Source organism: Caloenas nicobarica, chromosome 1 (genome assembly GCF_036013445.1).
Source record: "Caloenas nicobarica isolate bCalNic1 chromosome 1, bCalNic1.hap1, whole genome shotgun sequence".
Classification (NCBI taxonomy): Eukaryota; Metazoa; Chordata; class Aves; order Columbiformes; family Columbidae; genus Caloenas; species Caloenas nicobarica.
In genome coordinates this window covers 4,607,181-4,626,988 of record NC_088245.1, presented here as the reverse complement: position 1 = coordinate 4,626,988, position 19,808 = coordinate 4,607,181, and the positions used below count along the sequence as shown (strand labels likewise).

The 19,808-nt window shown below is 42.9% G+C and overlaps 1 protein-coding gene across 1 annotated transcript in view; it reads left to right on the top strand.

The window, feature by feature from the left end:
- The window catches only part of PRKCQ (protein kinase C theta), a 65,905-nt gene that overhangs the window by 27,804 nt on the left and 18,293 nt on the right, over positions 1 to 19,808 (top strand). Inside the window, exons 7-14 of the mRNA XM_065629675.1 lie at positions 2,206 to 2,368; positions 2,864 to 2,895; positions 2,990 to 3,075; positions 4,353 to 4,482; positions 5,181 to 5,290; positions 6,959 to 7,082; positions 9,341 to 9,516; positions 12,023 to 12,196. Of these exons, the coding sequence (XP_065485747.1) occupies positions 2,206 to 2,368; positions 2,864 to 2,895; positions 2,990 to 3,075; positions 4,353 to 4,482; positions 5,181 to 5,290; positions 6,959 to 7,082; positions 9,341 to 9,516; positions 12,023 to 12,196 (995 nt within the window). The remainder of the gene's footprint in view (positions 1 to 2,205; positions 2,369 to 2,863; positions 2,896 to 2,989; positions 3,076 to 4,352; positions 4,483 to 5,180; positions 5,291 to 6,958; positions 7,083 to 9,340; positions 9,517 to 12,022; positions 12,197 to 19,808) is intronic.

Here is a 19,808-nt window from a genome sequence, read left to right as displayed (position 1 = left end):
AGTTTAATAAAATAACAAAATACTAATACACTTCTAGTAAATATGTACATAAAATAGAAATAGAATATAAAATAAATGATACTCAATGCAATTCTTAATGAACTCCATCCACACTGAGCAGCCAGTCCCAGGAAACAGCAGCTGGTCCCAAAACCGATCCTAGAGAGAGAAAAGAAGAAAAAAAGCAGAAGGGCCCAGAGGCCTCTGCAAAATGGCAGGATGGCAAAAAGCCAAACTAACGAAATTCCCAAACAGAACTCCCCCGAGCAGGTCTCTGAGAGCAAAGAGAACACAAGAGAGACTGGAAGATCCCGACTTTCCTCAAATATGAAGCATGATGCTAATGGGATGGATTACTCTAACTGATCAGTCTGGATGTCAGTCAAGCTCTGCCCCATCCATCCCCCCTTCCTCGATACCTCACACCTGTGGGCAGAGCTCAGAATGTCCTTGGGTCTCAGACCAGAGCAATTAAAAACATTAACTCTGTGCTGGGGTGTTATCTTCTTGTCTCAAACTAAATAATGACCATGCTAGTTATGAAAAATATAGGTTTTTAACTGCATGAAGAAAATTAACTCATTTTCAGTCAAACCAGTACAGGGTTTTAAATGAACTCTCCAGAAAAACCATTTTTATTATACAGTGGGGATGAAGATCGATTATTTCTCTGTTGTTTGCAAGGCAGATTTTTGGCCATTTTACCACCAAAATTGTAGATTTTCTCATTATGCTAAGTAAGATAGAATAGATACATAAGGAGCCAGCTCACTCTGAAGTAATTCTACTTGTATGTATGCATGTGACATGTGCTGTGATGTGCATTATAGTGTCGATGTAAAGATCGGGGTACAATTTACAGTTGACAACACCTCAGTATACGTGTTAGTTGGGCTTTTAAGATCAAGAACAATCTAGGCAAAACAGGAAAAGAACCTAGAGAGTGATTCATCTGATCAAATGCAGGTTTCTGATGCAAGGTGAGCTGAGTCATTCACTGGGATCCATCATCTGCTCCAGCTTGATCTCCAGGGACATGCCAGCAGCTTAGTCACGCTGGACAGGGGACATAAAACCATTACCATGTCTCCACTGGGAACAAAATGCCACCTGCAGTTTGATGTCCATGTGAAATGCATTTTGCTTTATTGAAGAAAACGTGCTGCAGTCCAGTGCTCGGTCTTCTGTCTTTGATGCCAAAGTTCTCGCTGCCTTTCACAGATGTGGGGTGAAGCTCTAAGGTGTAGGTATCTAAAAGGACCTTCCATTTATAGAAACACAGAAGTACTGAAAGCAGCTAATAGCATGTCTGTATTGATATTTCCTTCATCCATTCCTACCTTTAATAAGGAATAGATTATTGTTGCCTCCTTTTACGTTGTAAGATATCAGCGAGGCCAAAGCATAGAAAATGTAATCTGTATTTGTATTACAAATAGCAAAATCAGCATCAGATCACACAGGGGGGCAGTTTCCACAGAATACCTATGTAACCTGCTGTGCAATGCGTAAGTAAATCAAAACACAGACTGAGAGTGAGGTATTGTGTGCACATCTAGATTTGTAGACACAAGCAACATATATAAGTGCACTTGTACATGAGTGGTCAGAATTGGTTTGTTAGCTGTTCTGAAAAGTTTAAACGTGAACTGTGAATAATGGCTTAGACACAGCAAATAGCAAAGCAATTTTTGGCATGGAAAAATAAGAAAAATAATATCTTGGGAACATACATATGTGCTTACACACACACATACAAGCACACAAAAAAGCTTCAATTAAATGCCCACATATGCATATATACACATTTACATTTGTGTGCATACATGAATAATTATTATTTTTTATGTAATTTAATCTTTTTTAAGGTATAGTTCTTCAGTGCTATACAAATTTAGAATTTTATGTTTAACTGCAAATTATCTATCCTTGGGAATTTTCTGGTCTATGTTTCAAAAGCAGTGTTATGAATATTCAAGGAAGATAAGAGTCCCAATTTTAAAGTCATTTTAGTGTCCCTGTAGGAATGGTAGATTAAAAAAAATCCAGATGTGTGGGTTTCATAAAACAGTATTTCTTAAAAATATTCATTCAAATGAGTAAATCATCAACTCCAAGCACTTAGTGTTTCAGCAGCTGCGTTTTCTCAAGATGCCTCATCAAGACAGGGTACCCTAAGAAATCTTCTGTTCCCTTTCCCCCCAGATGCAAAGGACCTATCTGACTGTGAGAATGAAGGCTTCTTCTCCTTGCACCAGCGCAGGGGAGCCATCAAACAGGCCAAAATCCACAATGTCAAGTGTCACGAGTTCACGGCCACCTTCTTCCCACAACCCACCTTCTGCTCTGTCTGTCATGAGTTTGTATGGTAAATGAAAATAGATCTGTGCTTTTTCCCCGTTTAAGTCTAGGGACCAGTTCTGCTTCTCCAGTGACTATCTGTGCTTCTGCTGTCAGTAAAGGCAGCAGGACTGGACCCTTGGCATCTTACATGTAGAGTTATTGCATCACTTCAAGGATGTGGTTCGCAGTTTTAATTCCAACTGTGAAAATTCCCTTCATTTCTTAGTTTATTTTTTAGGAATATTTTTGTCTTTGGCCAAATCCACAGATGTTTTTCATCAGCCAAGTTTGCTATTTGGGTATTGTGAAATTTGGAATGTGAATATGTGCTGAAAAGGCTGTGAAAACCAAAGAAAATCACGCCACAGTTATATTGAAGATATTTAGATCAGAAAAGCACTATAAAGACTGATAAGAAAACAAAGCTATTTTATTCTGTTTCTTTCATAAATGTTGCTGTCCCTTTTTCTGTGGAGGCTTTCAGAAAATTCAGAATTAACCATTTCTCTGTTTATTTCAGGGGTCTGAATAAACAAGGCTATCAATGCAGACGTAAGAAAATTTTTGTTGTTGCTACTATCATTTTTCACTTGATCTTTTCTTAAGGCATTATTATATTAACACCATGACATGCTTGTTCTTTCAGAATGTAATGCTGCCATTCACAAGAAGTGCATTGATAAAGTAATAGCCAAATGTACAGGATCAGCAGTCAATAGCAGGGAAACAATGGTATGTATTATTATTTGACTGCTTCTAAAAAACCTGAGCATCATTCAGATATCTCCTACATCACTGTGAAACAATTTCTGATGAAGCAAAAGATGCTATTGAACTAAAAGCAAAAAGTTCTATTGAACTAAAAGCTGTGTGATCAGATCTGTGCCTTTTGTTTTTCATGTTCCCAGTGGTTTCATTACCTCCTACTTGCAATTTACTCAAATGCAGTCACTGAGTAAGCAGTCGCTGAATCAGGACTGATATTTTTCTAATGTATTACATGAAGCATTGCTCGGAGGGAAGTCGTGGACATGAGGTGGAGGTTTACTGGAGGAAGTTCTTCACTGTTGGATGCTAGGCAGGATGTCACACAATTTTCAGAGCAGTATTTTAACAACTCACTCTGTGTTATCTGAAATTTCCAAGCAGTCAGTGTAAGATCTAGCATCTCCACTATTGTTTATTTTGTTTTTCTCATAACCGTTTATAATAAACATTCCTTTTTGGTGGCCAAAAGTGGAACTTTAACTCTCAATAGGACTATTCCCTTTCTCTTACTTGTGTCCCACAGGTTCTGTTTCCTTCCAGTCCCACCCTGGCTCCTGTTCTCCTTTTACAGTCTTTAGAGATGAGATGCATCTCACTTGCCTTCTGACATCTCCAGGGTAGATGTATCCAACTTTGTCATCACCTTTGACTACCTGGATATTAACAGAAGAATAGTTTGGGTTGGAAGGGACCTTCCAAGCTCATCCAGTGCCCCCCCTGCCATGAGCAGGGACATCTTCACCAGCTCAGGTTGCTCAGAGCCCCGTCCAGCCTGGCCTGGGATGTCTCCAGGGATGGGGCATCCACCGCCTCTCTGGGCAACCTGGGCCAGGCTCTCACCACCCTCAGTGTCAAAAATTTCATCATCATGTCTGGCCTGAATCTCCCCTCTTTTAGTTTGAAACCATAACCCCTTGATTAGTAATTTTAGAAGTACTCCTGTTTTTCCATTAAGCATTAAAGGAATCTGGGTGTCTAGCTGAGATGCAAGCAACTCTCTGGTCAGATAATCAAGCCCAGGGATTACCTAAGTGCCACTGAATTGCACAGACGTTATATATCAAATGTTGGCTTTGTATATCTGAAGGATAGTTATCAACAGTTTCTTCTTGTTGTTCATACCCAAGGATACATGGGCAGTAGGCATCCCATCTTCTGTGGTACAAATCTGGGGGCTGTTATTTTCCATGCAGAGCTGAGATGGAGAGGAGTGAATTGCCAACATGACTTTTCTCTTGCAGTTCCACAAAGAGCGGTTCAAGATTGACATGCCTCACCGCTTCAAAGTCTACAACTACAAGAGCCCAACTTTCTGTGAGCACTGTGGCACTCTCCTCTGGGGCCTTGCACGGCAAGGGCTGAAATGTGATGGTGAGTTCCTGATGTCTGTGGCATGAGCTGAGCATGGGAGTGGGATGTTGTCTTTAGAGAGTTGCAACCTAAAGAGACAAATCTCATTTATCACATTTGTCTATGAGACCTGTATGAGATGGCATCCCGGGTGGTTAAGGAGTGGTCAAGGGGACTGTTCTTCAAGGAGAATCATTCTTCAAGGACACCACTGTCAGCATATAGAAAGATATGTGGTCTATGAGACTGAAGAGTCAATTCCAAGAGAGGCAAAGAATATCTCAGTGCCACCTTTGATCTTCCCAAATGACTACTGGTATTGACTTTCATACTCTATTTTCACTATCAAACAGACCGAAGACACTTCACCATCTTCATAATCCTATACCAACAGGGAGATCCTGTTCTGTGATTGTGATTTACCTATGAACTGATAGACTGTGGAGTTTTGGTAGCCTGTCAGCAAAGGCTGACAGATGTGGCAATACAACCTTTTGCCCTGAAGAAGATATAAAAAAACCCTTTGTTTTCATAGAGAACCAAAAAACTACCTGAGTGCCATCTCATGAGACATAAATGGTGCCCAAGCTTTGAGCTGTTTATGCAGCTGATCTTCACCCTTGGCCAAGAGTAGCTCATGTTCCCGCCCAACCTACTGTCAAACCCTCTACAGCATATCTGTTCTTTGTTGTCCTGAAACCTCTTATTCTTTCTTTCAGCATGTGGCATGAATGTCCATCACAAGTGCCAGACAAAAGTAGCAAACCTTTGTGGAGTCAACCAGAAACTAATGGCCGAAGCTCTGGCAATGATAGGTAGCACCCAGCAGGTAAATACTTTTAAGCTGTAAGTGACCTGGAGAAAGGAGGATCAATTATTCAATGTTTGTTTCAGTGCAAGAAATAAGGGCATTGAGTGCAGCACTGTGGGTAACAAGTTCAAAGCCAAGAATAGGAAATGAGACCTTCATGGAATAGGTAAACTCATTGCAGCAACTTCTGGAGGTCAAAAGTTTTCATGGGTGCAATTGACAATCGCTAGTGTTCATGGAGTGGAAATCCATTCAGGATTAATAGAATAATTAATTCTCTTAATAGAAAAGTACTGCCTTTGAATCAGGAAATCTCTGAGAGGCATATCTTTGGAGTTAGGGAAAATATTCTAAGGAGATGGCTTTGCATGCCTGAACTCTTCTCATGTCTTTATCTGGTATCTACTTGACCTTCACTGCACTGCAGAGAGGACAAGACCTGGATGGATTTCATCCTGTTTTGATACAGCTGTAGTTGTTAATATATTATTTTTGTAACTGAGATTGTGTAACATGGTCCAAGGCAGAGTGAGAGAAACTTGGTTGTCACTTGACAATTTCTTCTGTGACTCTGTGATCTGTTTGGAATGAAACTCCCCAGATCAGGGACTCTCATGAAGAGACGTGGGCCCTGAGGAGAGGATCTAGATACTACTGTCATATAAACAGTGTATGAACACAGAAAATTGAATTAAAAAGAAGGAAAAGTAATTTGTCACAAGACCAAAACCATAAAATAATTTAGAGACACTAGTTCAAATTCAGGATTGTTAGGACACCTCTCAGCTGTTGAGTAACCTCAGAGAAGGACAATATCTGTAGGTACTCAGTCTTCCATATTTAGGTTACTTGGGTATCCCAAGGCAACATCGTCATCTATACAGCAGGTATTTTTCCGTCTATACCTTCCTGAAGAGCTCTCTACCAGGCTTAGCTCTGCAGAGTTCTCACATTTATTTGATAGGTAGTGCTACCAAATCTCCAAAGATGAGTTTTTTCTGCTCTTGCTTCTTTATTTCCTACCTACTGTCTCCCTACAGCTCCGTGCAAGGCGTACTTTGAGTCACCAGTAAGAGGTGAAGAGGGTAAGCAATGGATACTTTTCCCAAAGTACTTTTCTAATTTCCATAAACTTAGACTTTGGGGACTTCTTGAGCTGTAGCTGCAGTCTTAGTGTTTAGTAGTCCTCAGAGGATTTATCTTTCATGCTTTTGCCTCATCACTCTTGAATCCAGACAAACTCTTACCCTCCACAACACCCTGGGACAAGGGTCCTCTCCACCACTCCTTCAGAGTGACATGTGGACACTGTACAGGGGTGAGGCTACAACATGATCCAGCTTCTGGTATTTTTCCAGATTTCTCTACAAAGAGAGCTATTAGGAAGGAAGTTGTTAATTAAAATGTCGTTTGTGTGGATAGCCAGGGACTCAGACCACTGTGCAAAATAGGGGATCTCTATACTGGCAGTACAAACACCTGTTAACACCCACACGTATCTCAGAAGAAGACTCGCTGAAGGCTGTGGATTCCTCTAAAAGTTAGGTACAGAGATGCTTTTCTCATAAGCAAAGACCTTTTCTAGACCTTGGCTTCTGCGACAGTCACACTCAAGAAGCTGCACTGTCCATAAGCTCAGAACATGACGTTTGGCTCAGAAGTCATTTGCTGTTTTCTGTAATCCAGGCTCGCTGTCAGCGTGACACTGAACAGGTCTCCAGGGATGGACCTCTTGAAATTGGCTTCCCAGTTCCTGTGAAGGAGGCAACAACGCTTCAGGCATTGCCAGCATCTACAACAGGAAAAAAAGGTAGTTTCCCTTAGTGATATGGGGTGGCAGCCTTTGATAATTTTTTTGTTTGTACATGGTTAGGTGGAGGTGATAAATCCTGCATGCATTTTTCCAGGCTAGAGCAGAACATATCCTTTCTCATCCCAGGATATCCACAACTTTTCCAAGACGCGTTGCTTGGGCATAGCAGATATCTCGGATCCCAGCCTGGTTCCTTCCTTCTCTATAAACCTGCCCTTCCACCATGACATCCCATCCTCTGGTGGCATGAGGCACCAACCACCACTCATTCAGCTAAACTCTAAACTCTCTTTGTGACTCAGCACTTGAGCACACCTCATTCTTCCACTGGCAATAATGTGTTTATTCCCTTCTTGGGACTCATAGACTGTAAAATCTGAGAATTTCAAAGAGCAACCAAGCTCTAAACAGGAGATTGGGAAGTTCTGCTGAACATCATGGTCAGTTCTCTTTGATTTCACATTTTTGCGTGGGGGTTGACATCCAGTACTTTCAAAAACCATTGACAAATTCCCACTTCATTCAACCAGGAGCTGATCTAGGTGTCACAGCCCTCTGTGCTACAAAAGCAGACATTTAGGAGGGTGAATGAGAGATTGGGGTAGAGTGTTGATTAACAGACCTTGGACAAAGCTACTGGGGGCTCAGGGGCCTGAAATTAAAATTACAGTCTCCTGGGGGGATCCCTTGTTTGTCTGGTTTGTGCTTGGGTCAGAGAACTCTGAATATTAGGAGGAAAAATGTCACTATCTTTTATTAGACTCTTGTGGTGTGGGGAACGAACTCAAAGTCTACAAAGTCATTTTAACCCCCCCCAGCTTCATGGTTCATGGTGCTCCTCCAAGCACTGTACTGTAACTGCAAAAGACCTCCAATGGCACAAGCTTTATCTGCTAGAAAAAGGAGGGGAAAAAGTACAAGCGAATCAATACTTGAACCTAGCAAGGATTGGGACAGTGGGTCCTCAGCTCCAACCCTAACCAAGCGTAAAGATGAGAGCCCAGACCCCACCAACATCTACTTTCTCAATGAAAGTTAATAACTTCCCTGCGTGGAGATAATATCCCAAACCCAAACCTAGAGCAAAATGTCAGAAGGCACTGGCTAAAGTACAGCAGAGCCACATTATACCAGTGCTCTGGCTTTGGTCCTGTGCAGCATCAGGCTACCAAGTCTCAGAGGCTGGTTTTGGTACCATCTGAGCTAAGAGGACAGTGCCCTCTGGCCCCCCAGGGGAAATAAATGATGTCCCCATCTGTGGTTATTTTCTTTCTTTTCAACGAGTAGAACTGGCCATGCTGATGTGAATCAGTAAAGCCCCAAATAGTTTCACATCTGTCTTACACGTGGGTCTGTTTGTCTACTGAATAGTGTTCTTGCTGTTCAGCAACTTAGGACAGTACAGCTAACGTGCACATGAGTGCATGGGATAAATCCAGTAACGGACAGGATTCCTTAGAAGTTCATGTACATCCAAGTGAATGGAGTATTGAAGAAACTCTGAGTAGTTCCACTCCAGGAGAGCTGGAGAACTTGATCAGAGCTTCACATCCAGAGCAGGGACCCGAAATGAAAGTGCTGTCCCATTATTTCACATGCCATGTTTTCCAAGGGTCTTGAAAAGCACTTAAAAATATGGGACCAAATCATAACATCAACCAGCAAGATGGAATGGAGAACACAGGAGGCCAGAAATAAAGGGTTTGCTCATGTTTTTCTGCCACAAAATATAAAGACAGATGGAGGACTTCGTAATGCTACTGAAGTCAAGATGGAGTTACACTGGAGTAAAATTTCCTCTGGAGAGAAAGCAATGTGGGAGCAGAGCCAGTCTAATTAGTAGATGTGGCCACCTCATTTCTATTTACTTGAAACACACTTTTAAAACTCTAAACACAATACCTCTAAGTGTTCTGGGGATTTTCTGCTCGTTTCCAGGGGTTTATTTCATAGAATCACAGAATCATTTCAGTTGGAAGAGACCCTCAGGATCATCGGGTCCAACCATAACCCAACTCCAGCACTAAACCACGTCCCTAAGAACCTCATCTAAATGCCTTTTAAACACCTCCAGGGACGGTGACTCCACCACTTCCCTGGGCAGGATGTTCCAATGCCTGACAAGCCTTTCTGTGAATAATTTTTTCCTAATATCCAATCTAAACCTTCCCTGGCGCAACTTGAGGCCATTTCCTCTTGTCCTATAATTTTCTTCTTGTCCTGTAATCATTTGAATGTTGTGATGTGTGTTGCAGAGCCACAGGGCATCTCCTGGGAGACTCCGGTGGAGGGCACAACGAAGGGGGAATCTCTGATAGAGTCAGACTCAGCAGAACACCCCCAGGAGCAGCAGGAGCACCAAGTGCAGCTAAAACTAACCATTGAAGATTTTGTCCTGCACAAGATGCTGGGGAAGGGCAGTTTTGGCAAGGTAAGCATCAGGGGACTGAGACAACACTGCATATATCTGCAAATAGCTTTTATGGCACTAAATAGCATATTGTTTGAAGGCCGCTTATGAATAAACATCTCCAAGCCTTCAAAGAACTCTTACTCTGGCATGGCTGAATCTTGAACTCAGTCTTCTCCTTGACTAAGACAAAGGTCTTCCTTGCCCTTTCCTCCATCTCGTTAGTTGTTGTCTCATGAGAGTCCATGACAGGAGAGGAAAGTAGCAAAGTAAAGCCACAACTTCCCTTTCTACACAGGTTGAGAGGGTCTGGGCATCCACAGAGAGCTGGTGGGAAAGAATCTCTGTGCTGTCCTGCTCCATGCAGCCACTCTTGCCAGCTTAGCACAGCCAGCTCCGTGGGAGGTGGAAGCGTTAGTTGAAAAGATGAGTGTGGGTCACCTCCCCTCTCCAGAGCAGCAGGTCCCCAGCTGGAAATGCTAACTGCTCTTTCCCAGCTCCGATCTGTGCTGGAGCGTGAAGCGGATTTTGCAACAGCCAAGAATTTGTGCTTCTGAAACAAGAACCACCTGTTTTCAGTGGATTCATTAATCTTGATGAATTGTAGATTGTTCTTCCTTCTTGCAGATGTCCCCTGGAAGGGGACTCATGTTTTTCAGTGCCAGCGGAGAGCTGCGTGAAGTAATTTCAGAGGAACTCACCATTGTGTTTTCTCAGCCAATACTGAGAATGAGTATCATTATGTATCGCCTTGCTCAGATTCCCAAACATTTCCAAGGTGGAAACTGTGCTTTAACAAAGGGCTGCTTTTTGCTTTCTAAGTGATCTGGAGGAATTGCTGCAGCCAGTTCTTAAACTGGTGACATATATGCTGTGTTGGCTTTCCATACTTGAAAACACTTGGCATGTCTACACTCTGCATGAGAAGCAGAGCTGAGGCATCTCAGAGCTAAGCCAGAACATCCCAAAATCCACAACCCAGACTAACCTGGACTCAAGAGCATAGATGTTATATAAACATTTATGTTGAAAGGAAAGGACATGTGGAGGTCATCTAATCCAACCTGCTGCTCAAAACAGGTCTAATCAGATGAGGTTGCTCAGGGATTTGTCTAGTCAAGTTTTGAATTCCTCCATGGAAGCAGATTCTGTACCTTGCTTCAGCCCCCTGTGTTAACATGAACTCTCTGAGCCTGCAAGCATCTGCATCTCTCTGCAGTGCACCATGTGGGTGTGGAGAGGATGGGCTATTTCGTGCCCTTCTGCAACAAATGTCACCCACCAGTTTCCTGTGTAGGTGTTGCTCCTGGTGCCCTTATTTGCCTGGAGCGAGATTCACTTCCCCATAGAGGGGACAGGGTGTGCAGATATTAGAGCCTGAGGGGTTTCTCCAGCTTTGCATGGACCAGGGAGCTTGAGAGCCAGGCCCGTAAGAAAGTCCCCTCTGCATGAGGTCTGGCATTGCTACCTGCACCTTGGAGGTCACAGCACAAGTCAGAAATGCATTGCATTTCCCAGTTTCCCCAGGAGAGCAGTGCCCGGCACAGAAATGTGGATAAAAAGGGTGTTTGCAGCATCAGCACTGCTAGCATTTCTGGTCATTCACTGCAGAGACAGAGGGAGGCTCTAGGCTCTACTCTCTGTCTCGTGCTACAAAGTGAAATGCAGTAGTAGCCAAAAGAGTAAATAAAAGTTTTGTCAGGGCTAAAAAATGTCTGAGCTTACTCAGTAAATAGTGTCCGATAGAGAACTTCAAAGGCCTTTTTGATGAATCTTACGCATTTATTCGGTCTATGGGAAACAGCGTCGACAGTCTGTTAGCGTAGAGACCAGGACTGGCACTGCCTTCCAGTGGAGACTTAGTTGCTTTGTAGTCTATAGAAAACCCTTCTCTACTGCTCCTTGTCTCAGTTTTCCTGCCTATTAAAAATAGAGGTGCTAACTCCTTTGGGACATGTTTTGCTCGTCTCAGAGAAGAAGTCTTGCAAAATCATGGGGGTCCCAACCTGCCTGCTCAGATGTCCCACTAACTGGGAGGAAGGGGAGAAAGGCATATCTGATCTAGATCATCTAACTACTGGTGGACATCAGTTTACACCTGCTGAGGAGCTGGTGCAGGATATTTGCATTTCACAGGTTGACAAAGCAATATTCTATGTTTTGTTATTTAAAGTCAGAAAACAGGAAATGTATCTCATGAGGATTTGCATAAAGGTAGTTTCTGTTATCAGAAGCGTTTGGCTTTCTGACATGTCCTGTCCATGTAGGCATGTAGCTCCTGCTCTTGTAATCACCAAGACCTTCTTCATCCTTCCCAGGGGTTCAGCTTCATAAAATTATCCTGCGTGTGGGGAACGAACTCAAAGTCTACAAAGTCTTAATGGTGGAATTTGGCCTTAAACATTACCTTTGTTAAGGTCTACCCTAGTAGAGCTCAGCTTCCAGCCTTGCATTGCTGTGTTGCCCATGATCTTCTCTATTCTGAGAGAAGAGCATTGCCCTTTCTGAGCAGCTGTTTCAACTCTAGGTGTTCCTTGCTGAGCTGAAGAGCACAGACCAGTATTTCGCTGTGAAAGCCCTGAAGAAGGATGTGGTGCTGATGGATGATGATGTTGAATGTACGATGGTGGAGAAGAGAGTCCTCTCCTTAGCTTGGGAGCACCCATTCCTGACTCATGTCTTCTGTACGTTTCAGACCAAGGTAAGACAAGGATCTGTCACCTTCCTCCATGGGGTGAGGATGGTTTGCTGAGATACAGATACTTAGCGAAGTGCTAAAGTCTCCTAGATGTTAGGGAGTAGCTTGGACATGAGGTGGCGTGAAGGGAAGGGATTTTCAGGTTAACCACTTGGGAAGTGGCTCCAGAAATTTCATCTGCCTTTCTCACATTAATGTGGGGGGTGCATTGGAGGATAATGGCATCCAAGACAGATTGAGGTGGTTGTGCAGAGACCCACTCTTAAAATCTGCATCTTAAAATGCGCAAAGGCCACATCCACAGCCAGGGTGTAGATGTGCCCACAGTGGTGTTATCTCAACCTGCTGGACCACGAAGCGGTATGCTGCAGTGACTAGCCTGGATCAGAGCCAGCTCAAGAAACTCTGTTTATGGAGAATAAACATACTGTCATTCACTTTGGGAATCTTCTTTGTCCCCAGTTACTGTTAAATTGCATCAGACTCTTCCTAATTTGTGCAGGACCACTGGTGGTGAAGGATGGAGTTCAGAGGGGCAGCACAAAGCATCTTCATCTGAAATCCTGCTTAGGACTCCAGCCCAAGATTGAAGTGACATTTAAGTGGTTTATATATCTTTATGGCCCTATATGGCAATGAACCACCAACTGATTATCTTTCCAGAGACTTTTCTACAGTCATGACCAATCATCTTAACACCAAAGCACACATAAGGCACAGAAATAGATGATGGAAGGAAATCTGAGAGATTATCTTATCTATTCAACCTACCAAAACCACTCCTGAGAGATGTTTGCTATCCCAAAGCTCGAATTCAGAGGAACATCACTCTCTCAAGGCTGCTTGTTCAGGGTTTTGTTAGGATGCTCTCGGTCCCTGCTCAGTCCCAGGATTTAGTGATACAAAACACTGCTCGATGTGAGGTTAGGACCTGCTCAGTAAGAGCCTTGCTGCTTCTGCAGTGTCAGGAGAAACAAATATAGCCTCTGTGGTATATCCCAGTCACCCATGGGATGTGGCACCTGTCTAAAGACAGATTAAATTTATAACAGGGAACGTCTGGGAACTGCTGTAAGTGATGTGACACTAAGCCCAGGCATTCATGTTTAACCCCTTCAGGACTGTCAGTGAGTACAGCATGTCCTGGGAATGGATCTTTGCCTGGAGAGGAAAGGAATTAATTCCTTTTTTTTTTTTTTTTGAGGGGGAGCTAGATTTCAGAGGAAAATATAAATGACCGAACTCCAAAATCAAAGAAAATTAAGACTTACTTACAAAGATAAAATATTCACATCAGTCACGGCTCTACAAGGGAGCTTATACTCCAGGGAGAGCTGCTTGTGCTGCCTTTATCTCTGGGTGCCCAAGGGGATGTGGACTGATGCAGCAGCAGGATCGTTTTGTGGTCCAGCCCTGGTCCAACCCTGATATGGAAGCTGGAGGTCAGGTTTGGGATGGACACAGCAGTGGCAGCCTGCAGCTCAGGTTTCAGGCAGTGCCTTCGTGCAAGTACCCGCTTCCCTCGGGAGACCACAGCAAGAAGATGACAGACGAAACAGAGCCATGACAGGAGCCAGATGGGATTTACTGATCATTTAGGGGGTTAACCGTGCTTCTGGCTGTGGCTGAGGCAAGGAAAACCTGCAGGATGGAAAAGCAATAAGTGCCAGGCTCAAAAATCCAAGTGATCTTTTCCTACACTGTCTTATGGGCAGCATCACAGTATAGCCCTCTTGTCATACAGAAAGACTCTCCATCCATCTCACCATTGCCAGCATTGCCATTTTAAATTCATTTGATCTCTCATTTTGCCCTCAAGTTCACAGATAGAGAAGCCGGAATGTGGCTGAAACCGGGATGTGGCCAAAGCTGCTCTGGACTGTGAATGATTTCTAGCTTATGTTTTTCTCCTCTGACCTTTGCAAGCCAAGGGGTGATGCCTCAACACATGAAAGTCATTGAGAGCAGGAGAGCCGTGACAAGCCCTGGACAGTCTTTCACAGCTCAAAGGACAGCACGGTTCAGTTGTAATATCTTTTAGAGCAATTATTTTAGAAGCCAGGGCACTGCTGTGTAGTCCCTCTCTGGACTTAAATATTGAAAATTTGAATTTTCCATTGAAAAATTGATTTTTTTTTTAAGGTTTCACTAGATAGATAAGTAGTTTCAAACAGAAATTCATATATCAATGTCTTTCTGAATCTCTAATGCTTTGGCTTGCAAGGTTTCTGAGCTGATTCAGTTATTGAGTCCTCTGCGAAGGACAGTAAAAATAGGAATATTCCTACACTGAAACAAGAACCTCAGTATTCCCCATGTCTCCAGAGGGGAAAAAAAAAAAAAAAAAAGAAAGTCATATAATTTGTTGACAGTTCTTTGAGCTCTGGGATGAGTTTCTTCCTGGCCTCAACCCAGGTAATTAGTGAATGCTCCAAAAATATATAAAGCTTGACAGCCCTTCAGACAGGTTTTTATAGGCACCAGGCACCTAATGCTCCTTTTTATCCTGCAGGGATATCCTGAATGATCAGTGCTTTCAAAACTCAGAATACTTGTCATGTTTTGCTACATGAGAACAAATTCAAATTCATGAGGTTTTTTTTCCCCAATCTGTTTCTGAACTTGACTGTTTTATTTCACTGCAGTAATCTTTGCATCCAGATATTCAGCTAACATAATTATATGGTGTGAATTTTAACAACAAGCTCAGAGAACTATTCTGTTGTATTACACTTAAAGGGACACTGTTATGTTAACGAGGAGGAAAAACATGTTCATCATTCTGTGAAACCCCAAAATTAGTAATGCCAAAAAAATGACTAGCATCCCAGTGTTTATGTTTTATTCTTCTTTTTGCATTTCACTGATCTTCTGGGATAAAACTAGGATTTTCCTTTTTGAACATCACTTTTGCTTCTGTTTCTTTACTTCATTGACACGTTATTCACACCTTTTACCTAAATGCAAATTAAGTCCTTAGTCATTTTGGCTTGTAGCACAAAATAGTAACAGAAAAGCCTATCTCAACCAAAAGAGAAGTAATCTTTATAGCAATTTAAAAGGCAGTGTTACAGAAACATTTCATTCTTTCTTTGCTAATGTATTATGTCTTTTCAAAGTCCTAGTGATGAACATTCTCACATGCTGTGCTGTTTTGATATGCTCAATACTGACTTCAAAATCTTTTACATTGGCAGGAAGGAGAAAAGATTTTAAATAAGGACTGTGATCCTCATTTAAAAATTCTTAGGCTCTGTAGTGTTTTCTATTAGTATTTTCAGGAGATTTCTCATTAAAATTTCTCCTCAGAGGAAACTAATTCCTACAAAATTTTCCAAGGGCAATTTCAGTTTTCTTCTGTCTCTGCCTTGCCATTAGAAGGACGGGGCTGAATTACTTGACCTGAATCAGAGCATGTAGGTTGGCACATTTGTGTTTCACACTCATTTGATGTTCAGCTCCATTGCCTTCTGTGCCATGGACCCGCTGAGCAGCCCTGGATCAGGCCCACCTGCCCTCCCCAAGCAACGCAGGATCCTCTATGACCACAGCATGGCTGCAGGATGCTGATGGATTGCAGGAGAATCATAGAATTGTAGAAGCATTTTAGTTGGAAGACACCCTCAAGATCATTGAGTCCAACCATTAACCCAACTCTGGCACTAAACCATGTCCCTAAGAACCTCATCTATGTGTCTTTTAAACCTCTCCAGGGATGGTGACTCCACCACTGCCCTGGGCAGCCTGTTCCAGTGCCTGACAGCCCTTTCTGGGAAGAAATTTTTCCTAATATCCAATCTAAACCCCCCCTGGTGCAACTTGAGGCCATTTCCTCTGATCTTGCCACTTACTACTTGGGAGACCACCACCCTCCATGCTACAACCCCCTTTCATGTTGTTGTAGGGAGCGATAAGGTCTCCCCTGAGCCTGAGAAGTCATCCTGCAGGGAGATGAGGTTGTAAGCCTGGACTTCCAGCACTGATGAACCACTGAAACACAACAAAATATCATAGAATTGTAGAATCGTAGAATAGTTTGTGTTGAAAGGGACCTTCAAAGCTCATCCAGTCCAACTCCTGCCATGAGCAGGGACAACTGCACCAGCTCAGGTTGCTCAGAGCCCCGTCCAGCCTGGCCTGGGATGTCTCCAGGGATGGGGCATCTACCACCTCTCTGGCCAACCTGGGCCACGGTCTCATTACCCTCAATTGGACTGACTAAACTAAATGCATGACAACAATCTTGGTCACAGGATGAAGTGTTCTATGGGGTCAGACCAGATATCTTTCTAGCCAGCATCCAGTTTTTGGTGTTGACCAGGAAGGAAGAGTAAGGAAAGTACAGGGCAACACAGTGATTTTTCCCTTGCACAAACCATCCTATGCCCTGGTATTCAGCCATTTGGGAGACATGGTCTTGAAGCTTCAAGGTTTCTAGATCTCCATCCTCTTAGTATTTTTTGTGGGATAAATCAGCTTGGAAATGTCTAATTCAAGGCCACTTGGCCAAATTTGAGCCAACTGTTGGGAAAGCTGGGGAAGAACTGGGAAATTTAAGGAGGCTTCAGGGATTTTTACCTCTTGCAACCAGCAGGCAGGAAAATTGGCAAGTTCTCACTCTATCCTGGCCAAAATTTCAACATGGTTCAGTAGAAATAGCAGTGTCTCAACAGAGATTTGGGATTTCAACAAGGTTCTGCCAAAGAAGGTGTGAGCAGCTGTAATTATAACATCAAAAATACAAAGTCTTAACAAGACACTTCTAGATGGTGTCAGCCCATGTGGCAGAGTATATTGGCAAGGAAAAGAGGGATCCAGCTCATAAGCATAATTTTTTAAAGTGATTCATTAAATATCAAGTATACATGTTCTAATTGACTTCCTGGTGTCCAACTCTGCGAAAAATCAGCCCAAAATGCATTCAGCTTTGCCTGAGATTTCTATAATTCTACAACGTAACTGCTCCTTGTACTGGATAAAGAAAAGTTGACATTTCAAAATGAAAACATCACTCTCTTTCCCTCTGCTTTTCAGCTGAAAAAATACTTATGTTTCATAAATTTGACTACTTTTTGTTTAGTTTTTGGTCTGGTGACTTTTTTTATCCCCACATTTTCACAGAAATTTTTATTTCTCGCATTAAGAAAATTAGTCTCTTTCCAAGATCCCACCCAGTGCTGATAGGGAAAACCACTTGTTCTGGCAAGACAGGGCTGATAGTAACTCAGTTTACCACTGTTAGTGATGTACTCTGCCTGCCCTGAGCTGTGAGAAAGGGTCTTGGGATCTCAGAACTCAAGTGAATGGAGCTTTGCCAGCCATCTTTCCGGCTTTATACATATATATTTTTATATATGTGTATAAATACATTAATGTGCTTTGTACCAAGTAGACGGGCACGCAAAGCTGAGCATCCCAGATGAGCAGTTTAACATGCAGTCAAAAATGCTGACAGTGCAAAGATTAGAGTGAAAAATAGGTCATGATATCAGGGATTGAATTATTTGACAGATGTAAGAAATGCTGCCATCTCCAGAAGATAGACTGGTATTACACAAGAGGAAAAACGTGTTTAAACCAGAGAACAAAATGAAGCCTGAGGTTGCTTTAATCTGTAACAAATTGGCTTTGCTAGTCCCCAGGCAGTGCAAACAGCAATGTTAATACCTCCTTTCGTCACCTATTAGCAAAGAGTGACCCCGTGTTAGATGTTCCTTGTGGGAATGTTCCCACTAGATGGGATGCTGTGATGGGACTGCAACACTAGGTGGGCGATGTGGTGGAGAAGGACTGAGAGGCCTTTGGCTCCCACCTATCCCATGAGATCAAATAGATCCATATCATGGACGAGCACCCAGACTGGGCTGGGCTGAGCTGCAATAAATTGTGAGACAAGAATTAACTGCAGGAGTTGCATCATGTCAAACCTTTCTCTTGGCAACAGCCAACCTAATTCAATGGGCATGCAGTGGGTTTAGGTCATATAACGTGCATTGAGAAGCCTTCTCCACATGGAGCTATTTGCTAAGGTAACTGCTCTAAATACAGGTAAAGCCACACTGCCCTGAAGCATAATTATTATTAATAGTTATTCTGATATTCATCCACCTGGAAGGCCTGGGAAGAAGAATTTTTGCTCTTCAGTAAATGGTGCTAAATTGTATATTTGTATGTATGCAAGTGCTTTCAAATGCAAAAACAAAATCTGAAAATCTCTACAGAAAAAGTGCTCTCGAGGGCTTCCAGCTGTTTTGAGGATGTTAAGAGCCTATTATAGGATGTACCTTCAAAAAAGATCAATTTAAATGCTGCCTGCTTTATACGCATTGTTTATAAAGTTGAAAGCAAGTCTGATAGTGACTATTCATTCTCACAGCAGTTTTGTTCAGAACAGAAGCAGGTTGGCTAAACTCCATCCCTGCCACGTCCTGGAGAGGCAAAGAGAGTGTGTGGCTCTGCAGAGAGAGGTTCAGGTCAGCACAGGGACTGAGGGATTGATAGGGAAAAAAATTGGGTTCTTGCAGTAATCAAGTCTTCCAGCACCTGGCAGGATCAGATTGACTCGGGAACCGTGTTATTTTGTGTGCAGGATGCAATGGACAAGGCCCTGGAAGATGAGGGAATGGCTGATATGTGGATGTCCACAAGATAACTAATGCCAGCTATCCTGTGTCAATATCCATCACTGAGCACAGAAAATGCTTTTACAGTCCTCCTTGAGCTCTGTGGTTCTAAAAGATGGCCCCAAACTCGGCCAAGAAACCAGACTTGTTCTGATCTATTGTGCAGGTCTGGAACCATGACCAGAAGTTTTGTCTGAGTGTTTGCTACCCAAGGATGCTCTCACGGGGGGGTCGTCTTTTATCTGTCTGTGAGGTGGGCAGGTAGGGTGAAGGGGCTCCTCCTAAGCCTCCTTCAGAGCTCTGTAGGTCTCATCATTGAGGAACAACATTCCTGTTTGTTTGCTTAGCATCCCAGAGCCAGGGCCATCATAGGGGAGAAGAGCGTGATAAAGACACACCATCCCAGCTGCCGCATCTTGAGAAATAACCACTTAACCAAATCCCATCTGCTCCAGGTGCTGACAGACTTCAGAGCGTGGCAGTAGCAGACAGGAGCCATCAGATAACTTTCCAAGGACAAAAAGAAGTGTAGGTCAGAGCCTGTCGGCAGACATGCCCTCCATGACATTCTAACCCTTTAACCTCTAGCTCACTGTCGAATTTTTGGTGGTTTCAAGCACGGGTTTTGCCACTTCCCATTTTTAAAGTGTTCTATGCCTCTGTAGATCTCAGGCTTAGGAAGCTGTCTCCCAAAACTGGTTGCAGCTTGCACTGTTTGATTGTACCTTGCTACTCATAGTGACTTAGGGCTAATCGCAACTAATTTTTCTCCATGGGCCATTCCAGTCAACTGACCTTTGTAAGAAGCAAAGGGAATTTCCAAGTCTCAGAGCAAAAAACTCAAAATGATGCCATCTTCCTTTTCAACGGCATTTATGTACAACTCTGTAGCACCTGGTAGATTATGAACTTCAGTATTAATAATGCCTAAGCCAAGTCCATAGTCTTCAGCTTCATAGCTTTAGACAGTTGAGCAACTGAGTTCACATAAA